The 25,436-nt window shown below is 52.5% G+C and overlaps 1 protein-coding gene across 1 annotated transcript in view; it reads right to left on the reverse strand.

Annotated features, from left to right (window-relative positions):
• Positions 1-11,094: 11,094 nt before the first annotated feature.
• The window catches only part of SRD5A1 (steroid 5 alpha-reductase 1), a 28,603-nt gene continuing 14,261 nt past the window's right edge, over positions 11,095-25,436 (reverse strand). Inside the window, exons 3-5 of the mRNA XM_089313308.1 lie at positions 21,415-21,516; positions 16,647-16,797; positions 11,095-14,425 (exon numbers count right to left, since the gene is read on the reverse strand). Of these exons, the coding sequence (XP_089169434.1) occupies positions 14,359-14,425; positions 16,647-16,797; positions 21,415-21,516 (320 nt within the window). The 3' untranslated portion in view covers positions 11,095-14,358. The remainder of the gene's footprint in view (positions 14,426-16,646; positions 16,798-21,414; positions 21,517-25,436) is intronic.

Here is a 25,436-nt window from a genome sequence, read left to right on the forward strand (position 1 = left end):
ACTCTGCTTTTCCAACAAATAAATAAGCCATTAAAAAAATACCTGCTCCTGATTTTGAGTTTGGCCAAGTAAACCTCTGACCCCGTGAGGCCTCCCAGGTACCACAAAGGTGCCTTGACCTCTGTAACCTTCTGGCCACAAGACAGACGAGTCCCTGACATGTCTTGATTGACACAGTGTCTCCGTGGGTATGGACCCTGCATGCTCACCCCACTCAGGAGCACCACAAGGCCTGCCTACCCGGGCTGTGGGCCACTGGCCCCAGGGTGCCAGGGGATGTGAACACATCGTCGCGGCAGCCACCTAGCCTCACCCTAACATCCTGTGACAGCCCACCCACTGGGTCCCTCCAGTGCTTCCCACGCACTCAGGGAAGCAACCACAAAGCCACCACCCGCCCCCATGCCTGTGTGGGAGCCTAGCCATGCCCCAGTCTCCCGAGTTCAGAGCGCCCTCTATCTTCAGGCCGTGCGTGCTGGTGGGCAGCTGCAAGCAGCTGTTGGTCACGTGTGCTGCACTGAGGCCTCCCTCACCCCTGAGCTGGGCAGCCCAAGCCAGACGCTATTGTGACCTTTGCCCTGTGTCCCAAAGGTAGCAAGGAAGAAAAGGAAGGTAGCATTCTAACTCCTGAAAACAAAGTAACCACCAACGGCCAATACCAGCTAGGAGATGTGTAGCTGTTCTGTGCCTGCTACAGAATAGCTAGTTACTGAGTAATTATGTGTCTGAGTTTTAGCTACAGAAGAAAATGTAGGCCTTAATCTTTGGCAGGTTTTATCTGCTGCAATACAGAGGCATAGCATTCAAGCAGAGCTGGATGCAGACTTATGCAGACAATGTGGGGCATACAGGATAGGGCAGAAAACACTGAGCAAATATCAAGGGCAAAAATCGGAAACCTGCTCATTTCCAGTGACTTCTCAGTGGTGCTGGGATGATGGGCGATGCACTGTCCATTCCTCGTGTGAAGGGATCTCTGTTTTATTCCCATGGGACGTATTTTTTTCCTTATGAACAGGGATTCACTTTGCATAAGCAATTGTCTTTCTGAACTAGCCCTGCTTGGAGGGAGTCACTCTTCACTGCTTTATACAAATGTAAGTATAGGCTGGTGCCACAGCTCACTTGGCTAATCCTCTGCCTGCGGCACTGGCACCCCAGGTTCTAGTCCCGGTTGGGGCACCGGTTCTGTCCCGGTTGCTCCTCTTCCAGTCCAGCTCTCTATTGTGGCCCGGGGGTGTGGTGGAGGATGGCCCAGGTGCTTGGGCTCTGCACCTGCATGGGAGACCAGGAGGAAGCACCTGGCACCTGGCTCCTGGCTCCTAGCAGCCATTTTGGGGGTGAACCAACGGAAGGAAGACTTTTCTCTCTGTCTCTCTCTCTCTCTCTCACTAACTTTGCCTGTCAAAAAAAAATCTAAGTATAGATTCCTTCTCTTTAGAAAACTTAAACAAAACCCTGCATTCATTATCTGCTTCTGCAAAAATGTTCTCTCTCTCTTTCTCCTCAGTTGTGCTTTTTAAAATTAATATACTTTTGTTTTCATTTTAGGCTTATAGAAAACTGACCAGAAAGTAGAAATCCCATGTGTCTCCCTTTCCCAACATGGCTTCTCCTATTAGCGACAGTTTGCAATAGTGTTGTGCATTGTTGCAATGATCATGTTAATTAATAATGTAATAACAAAAATAAAGAGTAAACAGGATTTAAATATAACAGTTAGATTACAATTTAAATACTCAGGATGGACCCTGGGCCTAGTGGCTGACATGCTGGTAAACGCGTCCCATCCGTGTCCCACATAAGAAAACCTGGGTCCCAGTCCCAGCTCTGGCTCCTGACTCCAGCCTCCCCCCAGTGCACTCGCAGGGGACAGGCAGCAGGTGATGGTGCCAGTGGTTCTGTCCAGTCACCTAAGAGGGAGCCCTGGGTTGAGTTCCCTGATCCTGGCCTTGGGCTTGGTCCACTCTTGGCTGTGCAGGCATTTTAGGAGTGAGCTGTCAGATGGAAGCTCTGTATCTCTGCCTCCCCAGTTTAAAAAAATTAAAATGATAATGGAAAAGAAGTAAAAGCAATCATGTCACATAATGGATAACAACACATTGCTATTAACTGCAGTGCTTGGTTTACATTTGGGCTCAGGCTTGGTGGTGCACACCCTGTGTCCTGCATCCCAGTGCCACACAGGTGAGTTTCACGGCCCGACATTCTCTATGCTCCACCTGGGACCTGTGTACCCCTCTCCCCACCCAAGCCTCTGGCAGTCACTGATCTTTTTGTTGCGTTTGCATTTGTGTCTTTTCTACAACATCGCCCTCCTGTAGTTGGGATCAAAGAGTTGTGTAGCCTCTTCCTTGGCTTCTTTCACTTAGCAATATGCATTCTTGTCTTTTTGTGACTTGTTTTCTATTTTTTTTTTTTTAAAAAAGCTCTCAATATTTAATTATATGTAGGTAGCACAGTTATTGATCCATTTACTGGTTGAAATGTATCATCATTGTTTCCTTTTTTTTTTTTTTAAAGATTTACTTATTTTACTTGAAATTCACAGTTACACAGAGAAAAAAGGAGAGGCAGAGAGAGAGAGAGAGAGAGAGAGGTCTTCCATCTGCCGGTTCACTCCCTAATTGGCTGCAATGGCCAGAGCTGCACTGACCCAGAGCCAGGAGCCAGGAGCTTCTTCTGGTCTCCCACGCAGGTGCAGGGGCCCAAGGACTTGGGCCATCTTCCACTACTTTCCCAGGTCACTGTAGAGAGCTGAATTGGAAGTGGAGCAGCCGGGACTTGAACCAGCACCCATATGGGATGCCAGCACTGCAAGTGGCAGCTTTACCTGCTACGACACAGTGCCAGCCCCCACTTGGTTTTGGATCCCCTGCCACCACCGGTCTAATGGAGAAATTCTTTATTCAAAACAAAGGAAAATTCTTATGGGAGAAATACATGTCTGAACTGATGGAGCCACTGCTCTCTTAACACATCTTTCAGATGCGAAGGGAAATGATGCTAATGCCAGGCGTTCCCACAATCAGTGCTGAGAATGACAGAGGATAATTGATGCCCCCCAGAGGACCCGAGTAGGGAACAGGTTTTTTCCAGCCACGCGGAGCCTGAGTACTGATTCAACTGCCTTGAAGTGGGAGGAGGAACCAGCCCCGGCTTTGACATACTTTGCAAAAGCCAGACACTAATTAATTTGAGGTATTTCTCCAATCCTGCCTCCCACAAGTGTATTTCAGACAGATCAGCTGGATTTTAAGAAAGAAAGGAAATCATTATCTCATTGAGAAAGTCAGCTTGTGTTTAATTCCATCAAACCATGGACGTTAAATTTAGTATCTGTGCTTGCTTCAGCAAATTCTTCCTGAGCCAGTATTTCGGAGGATGCGAGAATTACACGTATCCTAAGGTACACCATGTCAGTTACAGCGAGAGGATAAGAGCAGTGGCTCCTCCTGCCCTCGAGGGGTTTACAGCCACCTGAGAAATGCAGGCCCAAATAGAGAAATGCAGGCTCAGTACACAGACCACAGCAGGGCTGGCCAACAGCTGCAAATCACCCTGCAACAGCATGTTGGCTGTCAGGGTGCTTCGCTGTCCGGCTTGACTGTGCCCCGAGCTTTCTCAATGTCTGGCTTGGCACTGACAATTAGAATCTTCTCTGCAATGCGCTTCGTCACAGGGGACTGCCCCCTAGTGGAGCGTGTGCCCCAGGGCCTGTGGCTGTCAGTCTGAGACCTGACCCGGAGCCTGCAACCATCAGTGAGTGGAATAGCAGGTCCCTATGTCCCTCCCACTCTCAGCTCCAGGGATTTTCTCTGGAAAGCAGCAGGAAACCACGACCTGCACACCTCTCAATTCTCATTTCAGCCTTCTCAGGAACCCAGGCCAGACACATCCCCAAATCATCCAAGCTCGTGTCGCTCACCCACGACCTTTGTTTCTCTTCTTCCTGATTCTGGTCACGGTCCCATCAGCATCATTCTAAAAAGCAAGACAGGGAGCTGGTGCTGTGGCATAGCGGGTAAAGCCACCGCCTGCAGTGCTGGCATCCCATACAGATGCCAGTTTGAGTCCCGGCTGCTCCACTTCTGATCCAGCTCTCTGCTGTGGCCTGGGAAAGCAGTAGAAGATGGCCCAAGTCCTTGGGCCCCTGCACCCACGTGGGAGACCTGGAAGAAGCTCCTGGCTCCTGGCTTCAGATCGGTGCAGCTCTGGCCGTTGTGGCCAACTGGGGGGTGGACCAGTGGATAGTAAACCTCTCTCTCTCTCTCTCTCTCTCTCTCTCTCTCTCTCTCTCTCTTTGTGCCTTTCAGATAAATAATTAAATCTTTTTAAAAAGTATTCATTAAAAAAAAAGTAAACCCAGGAAAGTTCTCTGCTTTCAGCAGTGTCTGAACTGATTCGCAGGTGATGGCACTAACTAGATTCCTGCACTCTGTGGAGAATGTTCCAGAAGCCCTAGCTCACGTACTTTCCCCCAGAGGTCAGGTTTCCACCTGAAGCAGCCGGGCTCAGGCTCCAGCACATGCTCGAACCGGGGCTGGGGTGCGAGCAGAGAGCCGACAAGGCCGTCTCGTGAGGGACACGGTCTGCTTCTCAGCCAGGCTCGCCTGATGTCCCTATCCAAGGGCATTTGGCTGTTCTGAGATGTTGGCCTTCCCTGGTCAGTTGTGGCTTCCACACAGAGCAGCCCACCACGGGCCCCCTGCCCACATGAGCTGTGGGTGTCTCACAACACTCGGAGCTGTCACATCTCAGAGGTCAGCTACCTGTGCATGACTTTCCTGGTCCCCTGCTGACGGTCCTGCCAGGCTTCAACCAAGGGTTGTCTGGGCTGTGGTCTCCTCAGGGGTTAACTAGGGTTGGGGAGGGGCTGCTTCTCACTCATGTCATCACTGGCAGCATTCAGCTCCTGTGGTTGCAGGAGTGGAGGCTTTGGCTCCTTGCTGGGCACCTGTGGGAGCCCAGCCTCCGTTCCCTGCCCCATGAGAAGGAAGCTGGCAGCACGGGGCATGGCCTTATAGGACGGGAGTTACAATTGGGCCTGCATCCTGCCGCTTGGAGGCGCTCACCCGAGACTGCAGCACCAGAAGGCAGGGGCTGCTCCAACAGCACATCTTACAAAGATGTCGGGCATTCACTGGCACATGAGGACCTCAAAAAGTCATGTCGTGGTGAATGGAATTAAAAGATATGTTTATCCTGGTGTACAACTTTTTTTAAAAAATCCACCTAGATTTTTCATAATATGAATTTTCATGAACTTTCTGAAGACCCCTCATATGTTGAAAAATGTCACTGCAAGGACACAAGATAAGGGGCTGGTGCTATGGTGTAGTAGGCTAAGCCTCCGCCTGTGGGGCCCATTCGTGTCCCACCTGCTTCCCTTCCAACACAGCTCTCTGCTATGGGCTGGGAAAGCAGTGGAGGACTGCCCAAGTGTTCGGGCCTCTGCACCTGCATGGCAGATCCGGGAGAAGCCCCTGGCTTCAGGTTGGCCAGCTCTGGCTGTTGTGGCCATTTGGGGAGTGAACCAGCAGATGGAAGACCTTTTTTTCTGTCTCTCCCTCTCTCTGTGTGTAACTCTACCTCTAAAATAAATAAATAATTTACAATGACAATTTTTAAAAAAAGGGCACAAGATAAGGAGGCAAAGTTGCTCATGGGTTTACAAAGGAATCAGCGAGCTAAGATCAGAGGACAGCTGAGTTCCTTTCTCATATGTGGGTGAATTACAAAATGCATGGTGCAGTCGAGTGCACTGGGCTGGTGCATCTGACAGCAGGAAGGAATGGACCAATAATGCATGAACTGTTGAAGTTATTTTTTGACATTTGCTACGTAAATGCAGTGTGCTAGCATCTTACTCATTTACTGCTCATACTGCCCCAAGTGGTCATTAGTTTGCTTTGGTGGCACAGGTATTGAAATGGTGCAGCCAGGGTCCGAGCCAGCATTTTTAACCTCTCTGCATATCCTGTCGCTCTAAGTTGGGGGCAATGGCTGAGGGTGGGAGAACCCTTCCCCCTAATTAATTAGTTCTGCCTCCTGAAACTCAGTGCAGCTGGGCGGTTGGGGCAGGAGGGGAGAATGGGCAGTGATCTGGTGGCAGGAGCAGGTGTGCCGGGCTGCAAGAGAGAAGCAGCGTGAAGAGGGGTGAGCAGCACCAGGGCTGGACAGGCAGCACGGCAGGTGCTGGCCCACATGGAGGAGACGGCGGGGTGGGAGGCGGTCTCCGCTCTCCAGGGGGCAGAGGCACGGGGCATCGGAGTGCCACAGGCAGCAGAGGCCGCTGGAGTGAGAGCTCAAGCTGGATGGGGGAGGGGCCCGCAGTGCCGCTTCTGGTGATACCAAAGGCGCTGAGAGGTGTGGCTTCTGGGGCCTGGCTCCTGGGGTGGGCAGGGGGTTTCAAGACTGCTCCCTGCAGGCGCCGCGGCTCACTAGGCTAATCCTCCACCTTGCGGCGCCAGCACACTGGGTTCTAGTCCCGGTCGGGGCACCGGATTCTGTCCTGGTTGCCCCTCTTCCAGGCCAGCTCTCTGCTGTGGCCAGGGAGTGCAGTGGAGGATGGCCCAAGTGCTTGGGCCCTGCACCCCATGGGAGACCAGGAGAAGCACCTGGCTCCTGCCCCTGCCATTGGATCAGCGCGGTGCGCTGGCCGCGGCGGCCATTGGAGGGTGAACCAGAGGCAAAGGAAGACCTTGCTCTCTCTCTCACTGTCCACTCTGCCTGTCAAAAAAAAAAAAAAAAAAAAAAAAAAGACTGAAAGACTGCTCCCCAAACGTCTCTGGAAAAAGCAAGGTGTACACTCGTCTTTCCTGAATCCTATCTGATGTTTTCTTCCCCCAACCCCTGTAGCTGTTCTAAGATTTATTTATTTATTTATTTATTTATTTATATTTCTAATCTATGAAATCTGACTGCTTTCAGAATCTAAACTTTGTAAAGCGTCGGTTCAAGTGAGGATTTTAGAGCTGGGTGTCCATTCTCTGTCTCTGACGGCGACCACGCAATCTCAGGGCACAGGTGACCAGTGCTCACCGGGGCTGGGCTTCATGCACCAAAGTGCCCCCCACCACCCGCAGGCCAGCCCGGGTGGGGGTCTGCCTGCTGGAGACAGGTTCTCCAGGTGTGGAAAGCCAGTGGACCCCAGCTGCTGAGCTGCAATGAACAGGGAGACCTACCCCACAGCGCAGGGGTTCTAGAGACCGGATTGGGGCATCCTGGTCCAGCCTGCAGGACCTTGGAATCCAGGGCAGCATCCCAGCCTGGACCCTGGAGATGGAAGTTGCCGGAGGAGCTGGGGAGGGCAGGCAGCCTGATGGAGCCCATGCTTGCTGCAGTGGGCCAGGGGTCAGCAAGCAGACGCAGCACCTCACCCCTCCCTCCCCAGGGGCTTGGTCAGGAGAGAGGGACCGAATGCATGGGTTCCATATTTGAGGCAAGGTGGATGAGGCTCCGTCACATCAGGGGCCTGAGCAGGAGACTTCAGCTGTCTCAGTTCCCAGGGAGACGCAGGAGCCCCCCCATGCTTGCCTCGATTGTCACCCCCGGCAGGGACGTTCTCATCACTCCTGACGGTGCCAGCCCTGAGCACTGCTGGCTGACACAGAGGGCCGGGACCCTGACCTCGCTGGATTTTAGCTTTGTCCTGGACAGTCACTAGCTGTGGCCTTCCTCTAGGTGGCAGGAGAGAGCTGACACTGCTCTTGGTCCTGCGTGTGCCTGTATCTCTGACCGACAGCCCTGGCTTGGGTGAGGAGTGGGTGAAAGGCAGATCCCCAAGTCCCTGCCCGGGAGGGCCAGCCACCCTTGCGTCAGGGTGCCAGAGGCTCTGGCACTGGCTCCCAGCAGGCCGATGAGTCTCAAACAGGCAAAGTAACTGGTAAAACACTCTCCACCTGCTAAGCCAGCCCCTCTCTCTCCTGCACCCACACAGGAGCTGGGGCCAGTGGGGAGAAGGCAGGTGCAAGGGTGGGGCACCAGAGGCTCCACCCCCCTCCCTCTCAACTCGGGCTCTGAGTGGGGGAGGGGGAAGCAGGCTGAGGAGCCATGGGAGGGCTTTGCTTCTGTCCTGGCCTGGGCAAGCGGCCCCCGCAGAGAGACCGTCCAAGCATGGAGAGCCCCATGGTGATGGAGTTAGGTGGTGGGGCCTTGGGAGGTGGTGGGATCAAGAGGGTGAAGTCTCACAGAGGGGGCTAGGGTCCTTATCAAAGAGACCTGGGACAGACCCCTCGCCTTCCACCAAGCGAGGACACAACAAGAAGACCCTCAGTGGACACTGGATCTGGGGCCTCCATCTTGGCCTTCCCTGTCTCCAAATGGGGAGAAATCTGCTTCTGTTTTCTATAAGCGACTGAGTTTACGGTGCTTTGTCAGCAGCCTGAGCTGGGACAGGGTTCTTTCTCACCAGGGCACAGAAGGCTGGGGCACCAGGGTGACTGGTACAGGTAGGAGCTACAGGTTTAGAGTCCTGATTCCCCTGCACCCCTGGACTCCAGGTGGTACTGTGGTGCCCCTCTCAGAGCTGAGTCAGCACTTTGACACTGAGGTCAAAGAACAGGTGGAGAAGTGGATTGGGAACCCCTGAGGGGACGTCCCCACCTTGGGCCACCTGTGCACTAAGGGGCTGGGCTTGCCAGACTGTTATGGCAGAAGCCCCCAGACCTGTGTCTGGGTGCTGTCCCCGTCATTCCAGCATCTTTTCAGGATCCAGACCCCCATTAGGGCTGTCACGCCTCACTTTTTACCTTGGGTTTCATTTGTAGAAGCAGCAACCTGTGTTTTTCATTGTTCTTTTGTTTTTAGCAAATTTAGTTTTTTTGAATTAATTTTTGTATTTGAGCACAGAGAGAGAGGAGAGACAGAGAAAAAGGTCTTCCATCCACTGTCACTCCCCAAATGGCTGCAATGGCTGGAACTGAGCCAGTCCAAAGCCAGGAGCCTCCTCCAGGTCTCCCTTGTGAGTACAGGAGCCCAAGCGCTTGCGCCATCTTCCACTGCTTTCCCAGGCCATCAGCAGAGAGCCGGATTGGAAGAGGTGCAGCTGGGACAAGACCTGGCATGCATATGTGATGCCGGTGACGCAGGCTGAGGCTTAGCCTACTACCCCACAACGCCAGCGCCGCAAATGTGTTTTGAGCTTTGACCGTGTCCCAGGTTCCTGACAGGGTCTTAGTGAGGGCTGCCATGGACGGCTGGATGTGGTGCTGCCCTCTGGTAGCCACGGCCTAGGGCAGGGCTGGCCAGGAGGGAAGCGATGGGAGCCACGAGGCCCCCTTACCTTGCTGGAGAAGGCACCTGTTGTGGGAAAATGCCATTACAAGACAGGTTTATTTTGGTGCAAAAGCTTTTGAAATCCATGCATTTTTTTTACAAGACGCATTTCCGTGAACTTCCCGAAGCCCCGCTGTGTGCACGTACAGCTCACTCCTCCGCACGCTGCCCAGCACTGCTCTGTGCGTGCCGTCCCGCAGTCTGTCACACACCAGTCGATGCCCAGTCTTCCCGAAGCCACAGTTTCCTTTCTCAAGGTCCCTTTGTTCCTGGAGTGAGGATTTCTCCAGGGCCATTGATTTTTCTTCCAGTGATTTTGGTTCGTGTTCTTAGAAAAGGGCCAGAAAAGCTGAGTGGGGGTGCTGTGAGGTGAGGGTGGGGCCATCTGGCCCTGCAGACTTCCCTGAACCACGAGGCAGAGGTAACGAGCCATGAAGGGCTTAATCGCTAAAGACCAAACAGACTTTTTTTTCCCTGCGATGCCAATGCTAGTGCTTGGCTCCTCTCCAGGTAATTACTGCTGGTTTTAGCAAAGACCCTAGCCTCAGGCAGGCTTGCTTTTCCCTAGCAAGGGGTCTAGAGCTACTCCCTGGGCTTCACGTGCTCTCATGGGGAGTGGGAAGGCAGGGGACATGGCCATTTGCAATGTGTGCCCACGTCCTCATTGGGTGCCTGCTTCACTTCTGTCCTTTGTCGGCCCTGGGGTCTGCAGCTTCCGCGCTAGCAGGGTGCCATGCTCGCATCCCCTGGTGACCCCTCTCTTTCCCACCCTCGCTCACCCTCAGGTCTCTTACGGCGATTTTGACTTTTGAGCTTGGGGCGGGGAAGGGTGGAAGAAGAGTGAAGGTTCAGTTCTTCCAGTCTGCCTGGGAGCTCACACGAGCACTTCCAACATCTAGCAAGGTGACTCCAATGAGCTTGGTTTTGCAAATCAGTATAGAAAAATGCAAAAGAAGCAGCTCACAAACAATAAAAACAGAAAATATCCTAAGAGAAAGAACATTTCAGAGTAGTGATTAATAAAATAAAAATGCAAGCTAACTTATTAAACGGCAAAGTCCATTTATAATGCTGTTAAAGATAACATCTGATTATTGTTTATACTCTTGCCAATTATCCTGTTGGACTTTTTACTTATTTATTTAGTAGAGTTATTAAGCCTTGGCTATAATGTGTGTTAAAAATACATTGTTGCAGCAAGTTCGGCTGCTGCCTGGGACATTGGCATTCTATATGAGCACCTGTTCCAGTCTCAGAGGCTCCACTTCCGATCCAGCTCCCTGCTAATGTGCCTAGGAAAGCAGTGGGAGATGGCCCGAGTGCTTGGGCACCTGCTACCCATATGGGAGATGCAGATGGAGTTTCTGTCTCCAGTTCTGGCCACTGCAATGACGTACATGAGTGAACCAGTGGAAGGAAGATCTCTCTCTCTCTCTCTCCCTGTAACTCTGCCTTTCAAGCACATTTTAAGAAAAAGTTGTATCTGTTCCCTTCTTCCACTCTGCCCAAATAACTAACAACACTAATGATGTTTACAAGCTTAAATAAGGAGATGGGCAAGGAAAAATCCAATGGCTTCATCAACCAAAAAATGCAGTGTGACAATATTCTTAATAAACTAGTTCAAGTAATTCAACAAGGAGATTCTTTTGCATTGGTAACAGGTACAGGTAACAAGGAAAGTTGTGCAAAGGCACAGCATCTAAAGCATAAATCAAAACCTGTTAGAAATATCCAGGCAGGAAAATCAGACACGGGAGAAAAATGATTGCAGAGGACCACAACAATGTGTGAATTAAGAGAGAACAGACAGGATGGAGTTTCAAAAGTGCTTTTGTTGTTGTTAAAAATGTTAGCATTCTTTAGATTACAAAAGAAATCTCAGAATCTACAAAGGAGAAATTTCACAAAATAATCTCCAGTATATCCACAAATGGGAAAAGGAGTAATTACAATAGTAAACCCCCAAATGGATGAAAAGGAAAAACCATCATTCTAAACAAAAATTATTTACCTAAAAATCCCTGGATTGAAGGAAACCTTGGACGTACAACTCCAGGGGACTTGACTGTGAGGACGTACTTGTTATTCAAGTGAAGGGAACAGTGTTCCTTATAAGACACTCATGACCTCTGACCCTGAAAATGACAGCACTCCTTCCCAGCCCAGAAGAGACAGAGACATCTGCCAAGGTTAGAGCAGGCACGCTAACCAAGACAGAGGTGGAAATCCAACTACCAGGAAGTATCTAAGAAATCACAACAGATGTCAGTGTGTGATAAAAAAGAAAAATAAACTTCGGGAACATCTTAATGGAGAAAATAACTCACGGTCCTGGAACGTGCAAGTCGACATGCTGTTACAGTTTCCTATCTCCTCTACACCTCTTTTACATCCCCTTTTCCCATTTCTGACCTGTACAGAGTAAACCTGAAAATCTCAGAAGACATAAATGATAATTTTTAAAAAGCAAAGATTCCAATGGTTAAAGTAGGAAGCAGACCAAGAACCAGGTAAGGATATAAAAGGATGCTCAAAACAGCAATCTCAAACAAAGGCATTCCTGTTAATTACACGAGAATTCTGGTCTTCATGTCTATCATCCAATACTGCTCCCTAAGTTCTTGCACATTTAAGGAGGCAGCAACAAAAGTAACAGCTGCAAATGCGGCACAATACACACTTAAGATGTTTGGAAATGGGGCCAGCGCTGTGGTGTAGTAGGTAAAGCTGCCACCTGCAGTGCCAGAATCCCATATGGGCACCGGTTCAAGTCCTGGCTGCTCCACTGTCAATCCAGCTCTCTGCTATGACCTGGGAAAGTAGTGGAAGATGGCCCAAGTCCTTGGGCCCCTGCACCCACGTGGGAGACCTGGAAGAAGCTCCTAGCTCCTGGCTTCGGATTGGTGCAGCTCTGATCATTGTGGCCATAGGGGGAGTGAACCAGTGGATGGAAGACCTCTCTCTCTCTCTCTGCCTCTCTTTCTCTCTCTGTGTAACTCTTTCAAATAAAATAAATAAATCTTTAAAAAAAAGATATTTGGAAATGATGATGGCAAGGCTAGACATTCTAAGAATAAGAACATAAAAATGCTGGAATTCGTTAACACTAGCTTTGCAGCATGGCCGGGTGTGACAAACACATGAGTATCACCAGCTTTGGTTTATCCTCATTAATTACTGTGTTAGGGGGACAAATCCGTGTCCTCAAGAAATGAGACATCAAACTTCTAACAACCACGGTCATGAAAATGCATGAGAATGGCGTGGAGGGCGTTGGGCAGCTGTGCCCAGAGCTGTGTGAGATCACCTGTCGCTACAGCAGGAGGCAGGCGGGGCCGGGGCTGAAGCCATTGCAAGTACCTGCACCTGAGAGGGAGACGGGCAAAAGGGCTGGTTCTTCTGCAACCTTTTGAGCCTCTTAGAAGCCACAGTGAACCCAACTTCATCTGCTGCAGCTTACAGGAGCGGCACTGGGACCGAGACGCAACAGGATTTCCCCCTGTGAATCGCACACTCGCTGTGATCCTGGCTCTTATTTTATGGTGATGACACATATGTGCTAGGAGCTGGAAGCTGGGCACCCAGCCTCGAGTCAATCCCGAGTTTTGCACCTGAGTCATTAGGACGGAGTTAGAAGTGCCAGAGCTGCTGTGGTCTCCCGTATCTTCTTCCAGCCAGGCTCACTCTCCACAGCAGGGCCCAGCCTTTTGAGCTGTCCTGGGGAGATCCAACAGGTTTGTGGTTTTGGGGTTGCCAGCAATTACTTGGTCAGCACAAGGGCCAGAGTTCACGTAATAAAATCCCTCTGCAAGAACGCCATGTTCGGTTAAAGCCAAGCAGCTGCCTCGGGGCGTTCCCTGGGGGGATTCGGCAGCCCTGAGACTCTGGAAGGCACTGGGCCAGGGCCTGCAGCTCCTGTGGGCGATTCAGGGGAGGGAGGCCGACAGGTACCGGGGCAGCAGCGGGCTGTGGCCCAGACGGCAGGTGCATAGCTGCGGGTGTGTCGTGGGCTTCCTCATCTGGCCACAGTGGTGGGTCACCGAGTGAACCCCAAGTTCCTGTCTCTCGTTCAGCTCCCGCCCTGCCGAGGGACAGGCCCTGGGGACACCGTCAAGACCAGTTTAGTGGATTTTCACAGGATCCCAGACGCCTGGCAGACGCCTGGCCTCCCTCCAGCTCCCGCTGTGGCGTTCCTTATCTGAGTGGTAAATTTTATCTCTGCCCTTCATCTCTGCAGACTCTCCATTGCACTTGAAGGAAAAGACTGTTCCAAGATTCGATTTTGCAATCTCGAGGAAGACGTGAAAAACAAGTTTCTCAGAAAAATCCCAGTTCTAGCCAAGCTGAAGAAACAGAACCCATGATGGTTGAGGACGCCGATGGCTGGGGTGGGGACCTGAACCCCAGCTTCGCACGCACACCAGAGGCCCGAGTCCTCCACCAGGGACACAGAAGCTGGCTCCCTAGAGGCTGCCATGCCACCTGTCCCGTCCTGCCCATCGAGGCTGTCTGATGAGCTGGGCTGGTCCAAGTGCCAGATGCCTTGGCTGGGCCCCGGCAGGCCCTCCTCTACCTCCATGCCCCACTCTCTGCCCACACACAGCACCTGCAGCAAACACTGCCAGGAGGCACCTGGCTCTCCCAGGCCTCCTGTGAGGACCACAGGAAAGATCAGCAGGTCCGACGGCACCTCTGTGAGGGAGGGGCACCCCTGCAGTGGACCCTGAGTGGAAAGGGAGAGCGCCACCCGGAGGCCACAGAGAGCACATCCTGGCCCTGCACCTTCCCGGCTCAGCACAGCCCACACGGCTGAGTCCCAAATCAGGGGACCGTCAGCGGCGCTTACCCAGAGCGCCCCGTTCCTGACCTGGCGCGCACCGTGACCCTGGTACTGCCGCGTGGTTAGTGCATAACCAGTCAGCCTACAGGTCAACACAACAACACAAAACAATCTCCTTAGACTATCTTGAGGACAAGGAAGAAGCGGGGCAACGACAGAGCAGTCATTCAGCCTCAGTCTGCAGAGGAAGCGCTCAGAGGCTTCCAGCTGAGAGGCTTCCAGTGTCAGCAACGCACTTAGAACAAGAAGGGGATCAGAATTTTTCTGAACTTCGGGTAGTCTTCAAACTTCTCGAGGTACCACCTAAAAACAGAACAGCAAGTATTTAAAAAGGAACACATTAGACCACTCAGACGTTTACCCGATGCTAATACAATGGATATTAGTTTTTTTAAAAAAGTTTATTATTTATTTATTTATTTGAGGCCGGCGCCGTGGCTCAATAGGCTAATCCTCAGCCTGCGGCGCCGGCACACCGGGTTCTAGTCCCGGTCGGGGCGCCGGATTCTGTCCCGGTTGCCCCTCTTCCAGGCCAGCTCTCTGCTGTGGCCAGGGAGTGCAGTGGAGGATGGCCCAAGTGCTTGGGCCCTGCACCCCATGGGAGACCAGGAGAAGCACCTGGCTCCTGGCTTCGGATCAGCGCAGTGCTGATTGGAGGGTGAACCAATGGCAAAAGGAAGACCTTTTGCTCTGTCTCTCTCTCTCTCTCACTGTCCACTCTGCTGTCAAAAATAAAAATAAAAAAATAAAAAAAAAAAGTATTTATTGATTTGAAAGGCAGTTAGAGAGCAAGAGAGACGGAAAGGGAGAGGGAGAGAGAAAGAGATCTTCTGTCCTCCGACTTACTCCCTGGCGGAAGCCATGAGCCTGCAGTCCCTTCCTGCTCTCCCACATGGATGCAGGGCACAAGCACTTGGGCCATTCGCTGCTGCTTGCCCAGGCCTGTCAGCTGGGAGCCGGACTGGAAGTGGAGCAGCCAGGACTGGGACTGGTGCCCATATGGGAGGCTGGTGTCGTAGGCGGTGGCTTAACCCGCTGTGCCACAATGCTGACCCGCAGACTTCTTGTTATAAAAGAATAAAAGGGTGTTTACTAGCAGAGAAAAAAGCTGTGGCATTTTCAATACAGAGTTTCATTTGGTCTTCACCACGAATGATGACATAATCAGAAAGTGCGATTCAGAAGAGGGGACTCCCGGGTAAGTCCCTCTGTTGGGAAGGAACAGTACTGACCCGTGACGAAACCTCTGATGTCTCTACCTGGGAGTGCCGATCCCACCCGCCAAGGGGAAGGGTGCAGTGATGGGTGGGGTGGGGAGAGACTCCCAGATGCCATGCGTGACCCTGATGGCTGCCTCCTGTCCCCAGAACCACCAGGAGAACTTGGTGCTGGGGGCTCTGGGACAGCTCTAACGGAGGATCCAGTACCATCTGGGAAATGCGATCTGCCTTTGGCCACAGCTCAGCCCTGCACTTAGCAGATGGACTTTTCCATTGCTGGGTCTGAGCTGACATGCTGCTGCCTTCCATGGAACGGTGACTGGCCCCTCCCCACGTGACGGCCTGCGTCATGTCCAGAGTGTGCCGGGGCCAGGTTCACTGAGTCAAGCACTCCAACGGCATGACTCCAGCCTGGGGCCCCCAGGTCCTCCAACCAGTCTCCCTCAGGATACGGCTGACGCCACGAGTGACTGACCAGAGGCACTTCCTGAGTCACGCTGTGTGTGTCTGTGTCCGCCGCGCGGCCAGGGGGAGAGTGAGGCAGCGTCTCACAAGCACATCTCGAGTGTCCCTGGGGTCTGACCGTGACCCCTCACTCCCAGTGTCTTCAGGACACCAAATGGGTTCTTTAAAGTGACTCCTCCCACACCGTGTCCTGCCCCCTTGGCCCTGGGGCGGGCCGCTGGCTGCCCTTGGACTTGGCCCCTCTGGCCTCAGCTTCTTCATCTGTTGGATTAGAAAGACGCCGTCTGAATTCATTTCAACTCTGACGTCCTTTGAGTACTTATGAGCTGGCTCACAGGTGCTTCCAGGGAGCTGAAGGAAGTGCAGGAGCCACTCTGGGAATGGTGTCATTTCAGGGGGTGCCCAGGGCCCCCAGCCCACCTGGGACCCCAAGTTCAGAGCCAGGGCCTGAGCCACCACCCAGCTGGAGGCACCCATGTGCATGAGACCTGTGAGTGGGGCCCGACTCCGGCTTTGGGGCTCCCTCTAACAGCTGGTGCCCGGTTACAGCCTCAGCTTTCATCAGTGTTGGGCAGTGCAGACCCCTGAGTCCACTACTTGGTATTCAACTTGACCATGGACTCAGCAGGATAAATTCAGAGGCCACAAACGCGGCAGAGAAAACCATGCTGACATGGGTCTGAGGACTGCCCAGGGCAGGGATTCGTCTGGTTTCCTCCTGGTTAGCTCAAGGTCAGCAGGACCGGGGATTCAGCAACTTCACAGGACATTTGAGAAAGCAAACCTGAAAGCTGTTAGGAAGAAGTTGCAGGACAGGGGACAAGTGCGCCAGGACTTACTGGTGATGCTGCTCCGCTCTGGTGAGCAGGACACAGAACGTGAACATGGCAAAGGCGCTGCCTTGCAGGGACCAGCTGGCCAGGGCGAAGCCGCACCACTCCGTGATTTCTCCAAAGTAGTTGGCGGCGGTCACGAACTCAAACAGGCCTCCTAGACAAGACACAGGCAAAGCAGTGACGGCTCCTGATGGATGCTAATCAATCCTTGCTCAGAGAAGTTCGTGGGGAAGGGAAATTAAAGGGTAAGCTTTTTATTTTGGTGCAAAAGATTTTGAAATCTGTGTGCGGTTTTTTCACAGTTTGCATTTCCCATGAACTCTTTGCCAGCAAAAACTCAGCTATGGAAAGACATGACCTTGATAGAGAGCTGATCAATGAGATTCACCCGACAGCACGAGCTTTGCTGCTTTTCATCATAGCCCCTGGCCGTCAGCCATGTGAGCACAGCAGTCTCTGTTTACACAGATACCGTACGGATCTCTAGTTCCGCTGGAAGACGTTGGCTTCCACCTCACAGTCAATGGACTGTGCTGACAATAGCTATGCCAGCACAGAGAATAACACTCAACAAGGACAAGCTTAATGAAACAGACCCACGTGGACCCTGCCAACAAGTGAAGTCAACGTTTGTTTTCGAGCACAGCTTTACTGGTTCACTCACCGAATTTTCCCAAATACATGGAGGCTGCGTATGCACCAGGCCCTGCCCAGCCTTCCCACCAGCTAGAACCATGGACTCCAGGAAGGCACACAGGGTGCTTGAGGGGCAGAGCAGGGCAAGGGTCTGTCCATGGCCAGCAGTCCCTGGGGGCAGGAGGGCTCCAGGAGGAGGAGGAGCCACAGCAAAGGCCCCAAGGCCAGAGGGCAATGGCCAGCACCCTGCAAGCCCCAGGGGAAGAGGGGGTCAGGAGACCCCTGAGGTCTATCTGCATCTGTGGCCTTGTGGGTAGTGACTGGGGCTGCTCAGGGTGTCAGGGGGCTCTGGGTTCTAACTCTGCTGTCTGCTGGGAGGAGAATCATCTGTGGGTTGCAAGGGTAGAACGTTTGGAGAAGAAAGGGTTGCGCCGTAAGACTTGAAGCCAGTTTCCATCAGAACCTGGCATGGCGTAGAGACCACAGGCACTGGAGGCACTGGGGCTGCACGGGAGATGGCGCCCACCTCCCGTGCAGGTACTTGGGTCTCCCTAGCTGGTGTTCATCTGTAAGCCGCTCCCTTTGTCTTGGACCAGTTGCCGTGACTGTCAAGCGCTGGAAAGGAATCTGAAGGTCATTGCCCCGGGCTGCAGAGGGCACAGCTGTGTGTAGGCGACCGGTGGAGTGACAAGCCCTTTGGAGATCAGAGCACATAGACAGAGGAAGAGCTGTCACTCAGCGCAGGAGTGGCAGCCACATGCCCTGAGCCATCGTTTACGGGCTGGGGCGGGACTCTTGGCTTCCACCTTCCTCATCTGTCCTTGTCCCCCTGCCGCCTCCTGGGCTCTGGCATAAAACGGTGCCGCCGCAGATCTGAGGAACCTCCCTGGCCAGCGCTCCTGCTGCCGGCCTTTTCAAAAGGTGGACCTGAGTCTTGGTTCACCTCACACAGGCTTCCTGGAATTGGCTGTTCAGACACGTGCTCTGTCCCAGTGCTCGGGGCTTCTTCCCGCGGTTTCACAACCGTTCGAGGGCACCGCTTCCCTGCCTTTTATGGCCCTCATGAAAAATGAAAATATCAACTTCATTTCTTAACTGTTCCGTTTCTGTCTGCTCTGTCCTGTCAGCGAGTTTCTGCGTGTGTGCGTTTTAATTTGCCAATCAGAAAGAATGCATTTTAGAGGGGAGTTTGCCCTACGTTTTAGGGGTTCCCTGTTCCTCTCCACTCAGTCTCCAGGGTCAGGTCCTGCTGTCTGTGTTTCTGCCCGGCCTGTCCTCAGAGCTGCCGTGGATGTCCATCAGCCGGACATGGCCTGGGAGGCCAGTGGAGCTGGGCCTGTCCTGGCTGCGCCGTGAGGCCCCTGCCCGCAACCTCTAAGAAACCAGGCTTGGAGACTGTGAGTTTGACCCTGTGATTGCTTTGTTTCTGTTTTAAAATTCACCCTGGAGTTTGGATTGCAATCCTCCGCTTTGTGGAACGCGTCCCTGCCGGCCCAGGTTTGCTTCTTCTGTGGCTTGCACAGGTGTGGTGGCTATGCCTTTTGTTACTGAGGCTTGAATGTGCTGCAGGAGGAGAGGGCATCACGGGACTGGCGCTGGGACTCAGCAGGTTAAGCTGCCGCTTGCAGCGCTGGCGACCCATCTTAGTGCTTCTTCCAGTCCCAGCGGCTCCTCTTCCAATCCAGCTCCTGCTATTGCACCTAGGAAAGCAGCAGAAGATGGCCCAATCCTTGGGCCCCTGCCATCTATGTGGGAGACCCAGGAGAAGCTCCTGGCTTTGGCCTGGACCAGCCCTGGCCATTGCAGTCATTTGGGGAGGGAACCAATGGATGGAAAACCTCTCTGTCTCTCCCTCTCTCTGTGACTCTGCCTTTCAAATACATAAATGAATCTTATTAAGGGGGAGGGGGCAGTGCCAGCCGCTGGCAGCAGATGGAGGCAAAGGCCAGCGACACTGAGGCTGCACCCCCACGGCTGTGCCCCAGGAGGCAGGTTCCTCCAGCCAGGGCAGGACCCCCCCCCCCCCCCGCCCCGGGGACACCCTCTCTTTTGGAAGGGGAGTTTCTCAAATCTGCCACCTTATGGCTCCTGACGTTTTCTGCATCTCTTTACTCTGCCTCCCAGGACTTGAGCACTGCCCAGTCTCAGGCTGGCTTATGGCAGCCCCTCCTCCAGGCAGGGTCTCTCCTGGTAAGAGTTCATTCAGCTCCCTAGGGTGTGGAGTAGGGAATGGGGCGGCCTCCGGCCAGCCCCCTCTGGCCCCTCCCAAGGAAGGGGCTCCTTTTCAGACTACATGAGGGTGCAGTCTGCTCACAAGCCCACCACCAAAGTGGGCTCCTCCTGCAACCCACCCTGGCAGGGGCTGAGGGTGCTGGCAGCACCCACAGCAGCTCCTCTTCCCTGCCCGGGCTGTCACACCACTGCGACTTCCAGATGTTGGTTCGGCTGACGATCCAGCATCTCAGGGCCGCGGTTTCCGTCGCTAGAGATTGGCAGAGTTTTTTGGTCCATTTGTTTTTGTTGTTATTCTTGTCTGGTTTCCAGGAACATCAGTGGAAGCAGGCCAAATGAAGCGGTGCCAGGCAGTTTGTCCAGGAAGGTGTTAGTTTTCCCTCATGTGTTGGTTTTTCTTTTTCTGTTTTTAGAAGTGCGATTGGCTTCTATTTTAACACCTGCCTGGTCCTCTCGTATTGCACTTTCACAACCCCTTGAAAGACACTGCAAGTGCTCACTTCATATCGTGCTCCTGTTGGCGCTGAGCTCGGAGCTCTCTCCAGCTTGCTCGCGGTCCTGACTCCTCGCGGACCCTGCCCCTTTGGAGCACGCCCCTTTCTAACTCTGCGCGGCAGGCTTCCTTGGGTCCTCAGAGGCTCCCGTGGAAGGCAGGCCCCACTGCGGACTGGGTTTCCCCTGTGCCTCCACCCTCAGACCATCTGGAACCTCACTCATGGCTTGAGGCTTTGCACACCATCTGGGCATGAGAGTGGCTGCTGGCTCTCAATTCTCATAAGGTGCTCCTGGATTCCAGCAGTCACTTAGGTTTTCTCTCCTGAAAATTACTACTTCTCTCTACGGGACACTGATGCTCTTACAAAGATTCTTTGGAGGCTGGCACTGTGGTGCGGTAGGCTAAGCCACGGCTTCAACACCGATATCCTGTATGGGTGCTGGTTTGAGTCCTGCCTGCTCCACTTCTGATCCAGCTCCCTGCGTAACGTGCCTGGGAAATCAGCGGAAGATGGCCCAAGTTCCTGGGGCTCTGTACCCACGTGGGAGTCCGATGGAGTTCTGGGCTCCTGGCTTCGGGGAGTGAACCCGCAGATGGAAGGTCTCTCACTCTCTCTCTCTCTCTCTCTCTGTCTCTCCCTCTCTGTAACCCTGCCTTTTGCATAAAAATAAATAACTCTCTAAAAAGAGATTATTTAAGAATTTAAATAAGCATTTGTTTAAATGGAGGCAAAGGCCAGCGACACTGAAGCTGCACCCCCATGGCTGTGCCCCAGGAGGCAGGTTCCTCCAGCCAGGGCAGGCCCCCCCTGCCCCGGGGACACCCTCTCTTTTGGAAGGGGATTTTCTCAAATCTGCCACCTTATGGCTCCTGACATTTTCTGCATCTCTTTACTCCGCCTCCCAGGACTTGAGCACTGCCCAGTCTCAGGCTGGCTCATTCAATTAATAATTTAAATGAAATTATTTAAAAAATTAAATAAGCAGTGAGTGACATGTTGAATTGCTTTCAACAAGTTATCTGTCCTATTTTGTACTGCTACAGACAAAAACCACAAATTCTTCCTCATTCCCTCTTTTCAAATCCGGGTATTGCCTTTTGCTTCACCACATGCCATTCCACAGGGCCAGTGTGGAAGGTTCTTTTGTTATTCTAATAAAGCAATGGTGGTGACGCTCAGCATATAAACACCATGTTGCTATTTGTCAGAACTGGAGAGGAGAGGGGCACCGCACCTCCCCTTTGGTACCTACCCCTGGGTATCTTGTATCCCATCTCCCCTGGTCGCCGGAGGACGAGAGGGGCACCACACCTCCCCTTTGGTACCTACCCCTGGGTATCTTGTATCCCGTCTCCCCTGGTCGCCGGAGGACGAGAGGGGCACCACACCTCCCCTTTGGTACCTACCCCTGGGTATCTTGTATCCCGTCTCCCCTGGTCGCCGGAGATTCCTCAGGATGTGGTCTGAATGGATGTTTATCAGCAGCCCCAGGAACCACAGGGCAAAGCCTGTCAACAAAGAGTGCAGGGTTACCACAGTGAATGAGCCATACGAGGTCAGCATACGAACCCTCTCTGCGGCACAGCGCAGTACCCGCCATTGTGGGGGAGGCGGCACAGGGCGCTTTTCCAAAAGTCCTACTCCATCATCTACTCATTCAAAATCCTAGGGCCCGAGGATGCAGGGGTGGCCCAGGCTCCCAGCTGAGGTGTCAGCAGCATCAGGGAGGGAGACGAACGGATCCTGCTCTTCCGTCATGGCAGCTCGGTGAGCAAGGCCACCGTCTCCACACTGCGGACGGCGGGAGACTGGCACCTGCCCCATCCGTAACAGCAGAGTGGCGTCCTTTGCTTGTAGGCAGGTCTGGTCCTCGGCTCTCCCCACAACCTGCTTTGAACAATGTCATGCACGTTCATGGCTGCCCACTGGTCAGCACCTGCGGTCAGCGCTGCCTCCTCAGCTCCCGATGCCGGGGCACGGCTCTTCCCGGAGCCCTGGGGCTGCCCAGCGTCTCCTCTCCTGTTCTCACAAGCCGTCAGGGGCACCATCATTTAGGGGAGACTTCTCAGCCTCCCTTCAGCTAATTCTAGCAAGGACAGGTAAAATGCCTACCTGGCGTTTGATGACAGCACTAATGCTGATAAAAGAGGTTAACTTGATTGTTCTATCAAAACAAATGTGAAAGGCAGATTGGCGCTTCCATCCAGTACAAAAGAAATGGACACTTGGGGTGATACCGAGTAATTCTTCACAGATGTGTCCATGGACAGCTCCTGGTGCTGCCACTGGGGTGGCTTTCCCTCTTAAGCAGGTTGTACCATACTTTGAAATAGATTTTATAAGTCAGATCCACAAATGTATAATGGATTTGCTACCTTCTTTTGGATTTCAATATGTTGTCCCAAGGTGATTCAGCTCCTAATACAAGGTTCTAGAAAGAATTATGTGGTCTAAATTCTGTGTGTGCTTTGTTTCTCTTTCAGAAGGCAAGCTCCCTTTATCACGTGTAATGGAAGAAAAATAGCACTTGTGCTAAGCTGAACACTTAATTCCACGTGTAAAGTCCTTGCCTAAAATATGTGAAAGTTTTCAGAATCAAAATGGAATCAAGACCTACAAGACAGACAGAGAGAGGACAAAGGCTGGAGGTTGTGACGGACAGGCACCCATGATGGTTGCCTGGCAATAAGAACCATCACACAAGACCTCACTGTACCTCCAGCCTTGCACAGAAGCCACTGCAATCTCACACACACGGACACTTGGCCAAAGACGCTGTCCAACAACTGTATCCCGCATTGCCACCCTTGCTGTCAGTGTGGGGAGCTAAGCATGGTTGTTTCTGGAACACCCCACGTGGTCCTTCTCCTTCTACCTTTGAAAAGTCCTGGGTTGCACCCTCTTGGAACACGCCCATAGTTCCAGTCACTGCCAGGTCCCCAGCAAACTTCCTGCTCTTTGCAGAGTCTCTTTCTGCTGGTTATTTAGGTTGGCAAATCTCTTCGACTCTCTACTTTCACTGTGAGGGAAACTATTCTGTTGTAGTTTTCCTATTACTTAGCTTGACATGGAAACTATCATAGGTGATATCCAGAGTGCACACAATTTCCTGTTTCCTCACAAAAACGAACTCTGTGATGTGAACACAACACAAAACAGGCAAGCTAGTTTGTTTCCCAAGTGGCACGCTTTTCCCCTTTGAAGTCCTGCTCAGCGCAGCGCAGTCCAGAGGTCTGTACAGAACTTTCTGGCCCACCTCACAGGCACATCCAGGTGATACATCTGTCAGCCCAGCTGCTTCAGATGACGTTGAAAATGCAGAGACGAAAGACTCCCTTGTTGATGCTGTCCATCAAAAGCACCCAAACAACTCATCCCAGAGATGCGTCCTCTGGGAGTCTCAGCTGATTTAAAACCTGCATCTTGGGGCCAGCACTGTTGGCACAGGGGGTCAAGCGGCTGCTTGTGACATCAGCATCCCATGGCCAGCACCAGTTGAGGGCCAGCCAGCTCTGCTTCTGATCCAGCTCCCTGTTAATGCACCCGAGAAAGCAGTGGGTGATGGCCCACCTGCTTGGGCCCCTGCCACCCATGTGGGAGGCCAGGATGGAGTTCCAGGCCCCTGCCTTTGGCCTGGCCCAGCTCTGGCTGCTGCAGTAAGCTGGGAAATGAAACCAGTGCATGGAAGATCTCTCTTTGTCTCTCTGTTGTTCTGCCTTTCTTTTTTTTAATATTTATTTATTTATTTGAAAGTCAGATTTACACAGAGAGAGGAGAGGCAGAGAGAGAGAGAGAGAAGTTGTCCATCCACTGGTTCACTCCCCAACTGGCTGCAATGGCCAGAGCTGCGCTGATCCGAAGCCAGGAGCCAGGAGCTTCCTCCAGGTCTCCCACACAGAGGCAGTGGCCCAAGCACTTGGGCCATCTTCTACTGCTTCCCAGGCCATAGCAGAGATCTGGATCGGAAGTGGAGCAGCCGGGTCTCGAACCGGCACCCATATGGGATGCTGGCACTTCAGGCCATGGCTTTAACCTTCTGTGCCACAGAGCCAGCCCCCTTATACCTTTCAAATAAAATAAACACGTTTTTTTCTTTTTAAAAGCCTGGATATCCTAATTTTTTTATTTGACAGGTAGAGTTATAGACAGTGAGAGAGAAAGGCAGAGAGAAAGGTCTTCCTTCCGTTGGTTCACTCCCCAAATGACCATTATGGCCGGTGCTGTGCTGATCCGAAGCCAGGAGCAAGGTGCTTCTTTCTGGTCTCCCATGCGGGTGCAGGGCCCAAGCACTTGGGCCATCCTCCACTGCCCTCCTGGGCCACAGCAGAGAGCTGGACTGGAAGAGGAGCAACCGGGACTGGAATCCAGTACCCATATGGGATGCCGGTGCCACAGGCAGAGGATTAACCAAGTGAGCCACAGTGCCGGCTGTGGATATCCTAATTTAAAACAAAACCAAACCAGAAATCTCCCTACTTCTTCTTTGCTGCCCACTTTCGGGGGATCTGTTGGGGGAAAAGGTTGAAATCGCTGATCTGCCATTTACTAGACTTGCACGTGGGGCCAACGTCTGACCTCCTGCCCTGCCATGTGTCACCTGTGGGCAGCACTGGGAGGAACCCAAACACCTGGCACTTGTCTTCTTCTGACAGCCAGGAAGCAGGCAGGGCCCGAAGGTATCTGGGACAGCACGCAGTCAAAACCACGTGGTCCAGCGCTGTGCGGAACTTCCGCAGCGAGCAAGGGATCCTGGGATGCTCTGTCATCCAACCTTCCCTTCACGGAGCCGGACGCAGTTCTCACGGCTGCCGTGCCCGGTGCTGCGGGGGCAGAGGTGCTGCTCTTGGAGCAGAATTGTAACTCAGAGGCAGCAGTGTTTAGAAAAGTGAGTTTCTTCATCAAAGAGGGTTAGTTTGTTTATTGTATTATCATTTAGAATTATTTATACTAAAAATGTGTATTTATCATTATATTACTTCCCGTATGATAAATTCATATGCTGGGAGCAAAAGCAAAATGACACGGATGGTCACTTTATGTATCTTGAAGCCGGCACTGCAGGGCAGTGTGAGACCATGGGTGATCGACGCCAGCCCCCTGCCGACCACATCTGAATGGGATGCCCTTTCTAAAGGCCCAAAATGTATACAGGAGTCCTTCTTATATGAAAGATCCCTGGAGCGTGTATTTTTAATGCTCATGCAAACAGTGTCGATGTGAATGTTCTATTTTCATTTTTGCTCTGGACTTGTAAGGTTGTCATTACAACTAGAACATGTGCATCAGTTCATATTAATTGCTACATATAAGAAAAAAAATCAAAGGCTTCACAAACCCAAAAGTTTGTTCAAGTTAGGATAATCGCAGGGGTTGGCGCTGTGGCATACAAGATTAAGTCTCCCTCTGCGGTGCTGGCATCACATAAGAG

Source organism: Oryctolagus cuniculus, chromosome 14 (genome assembly GCF_051225735.1).
Source record: "Oryctolagus cuniculus isolate XC-2025 breed Fujian yellow rabbit chromosome 14, ASM5122573v1, whole genome shotgun sequence".
Lineage (NCBI taxonomy): Eukaryota > Metazoa > Chordata > Mammalia > Lagomorpha > Leporidae > Oryctolagus > Oryctolagus cuniculus.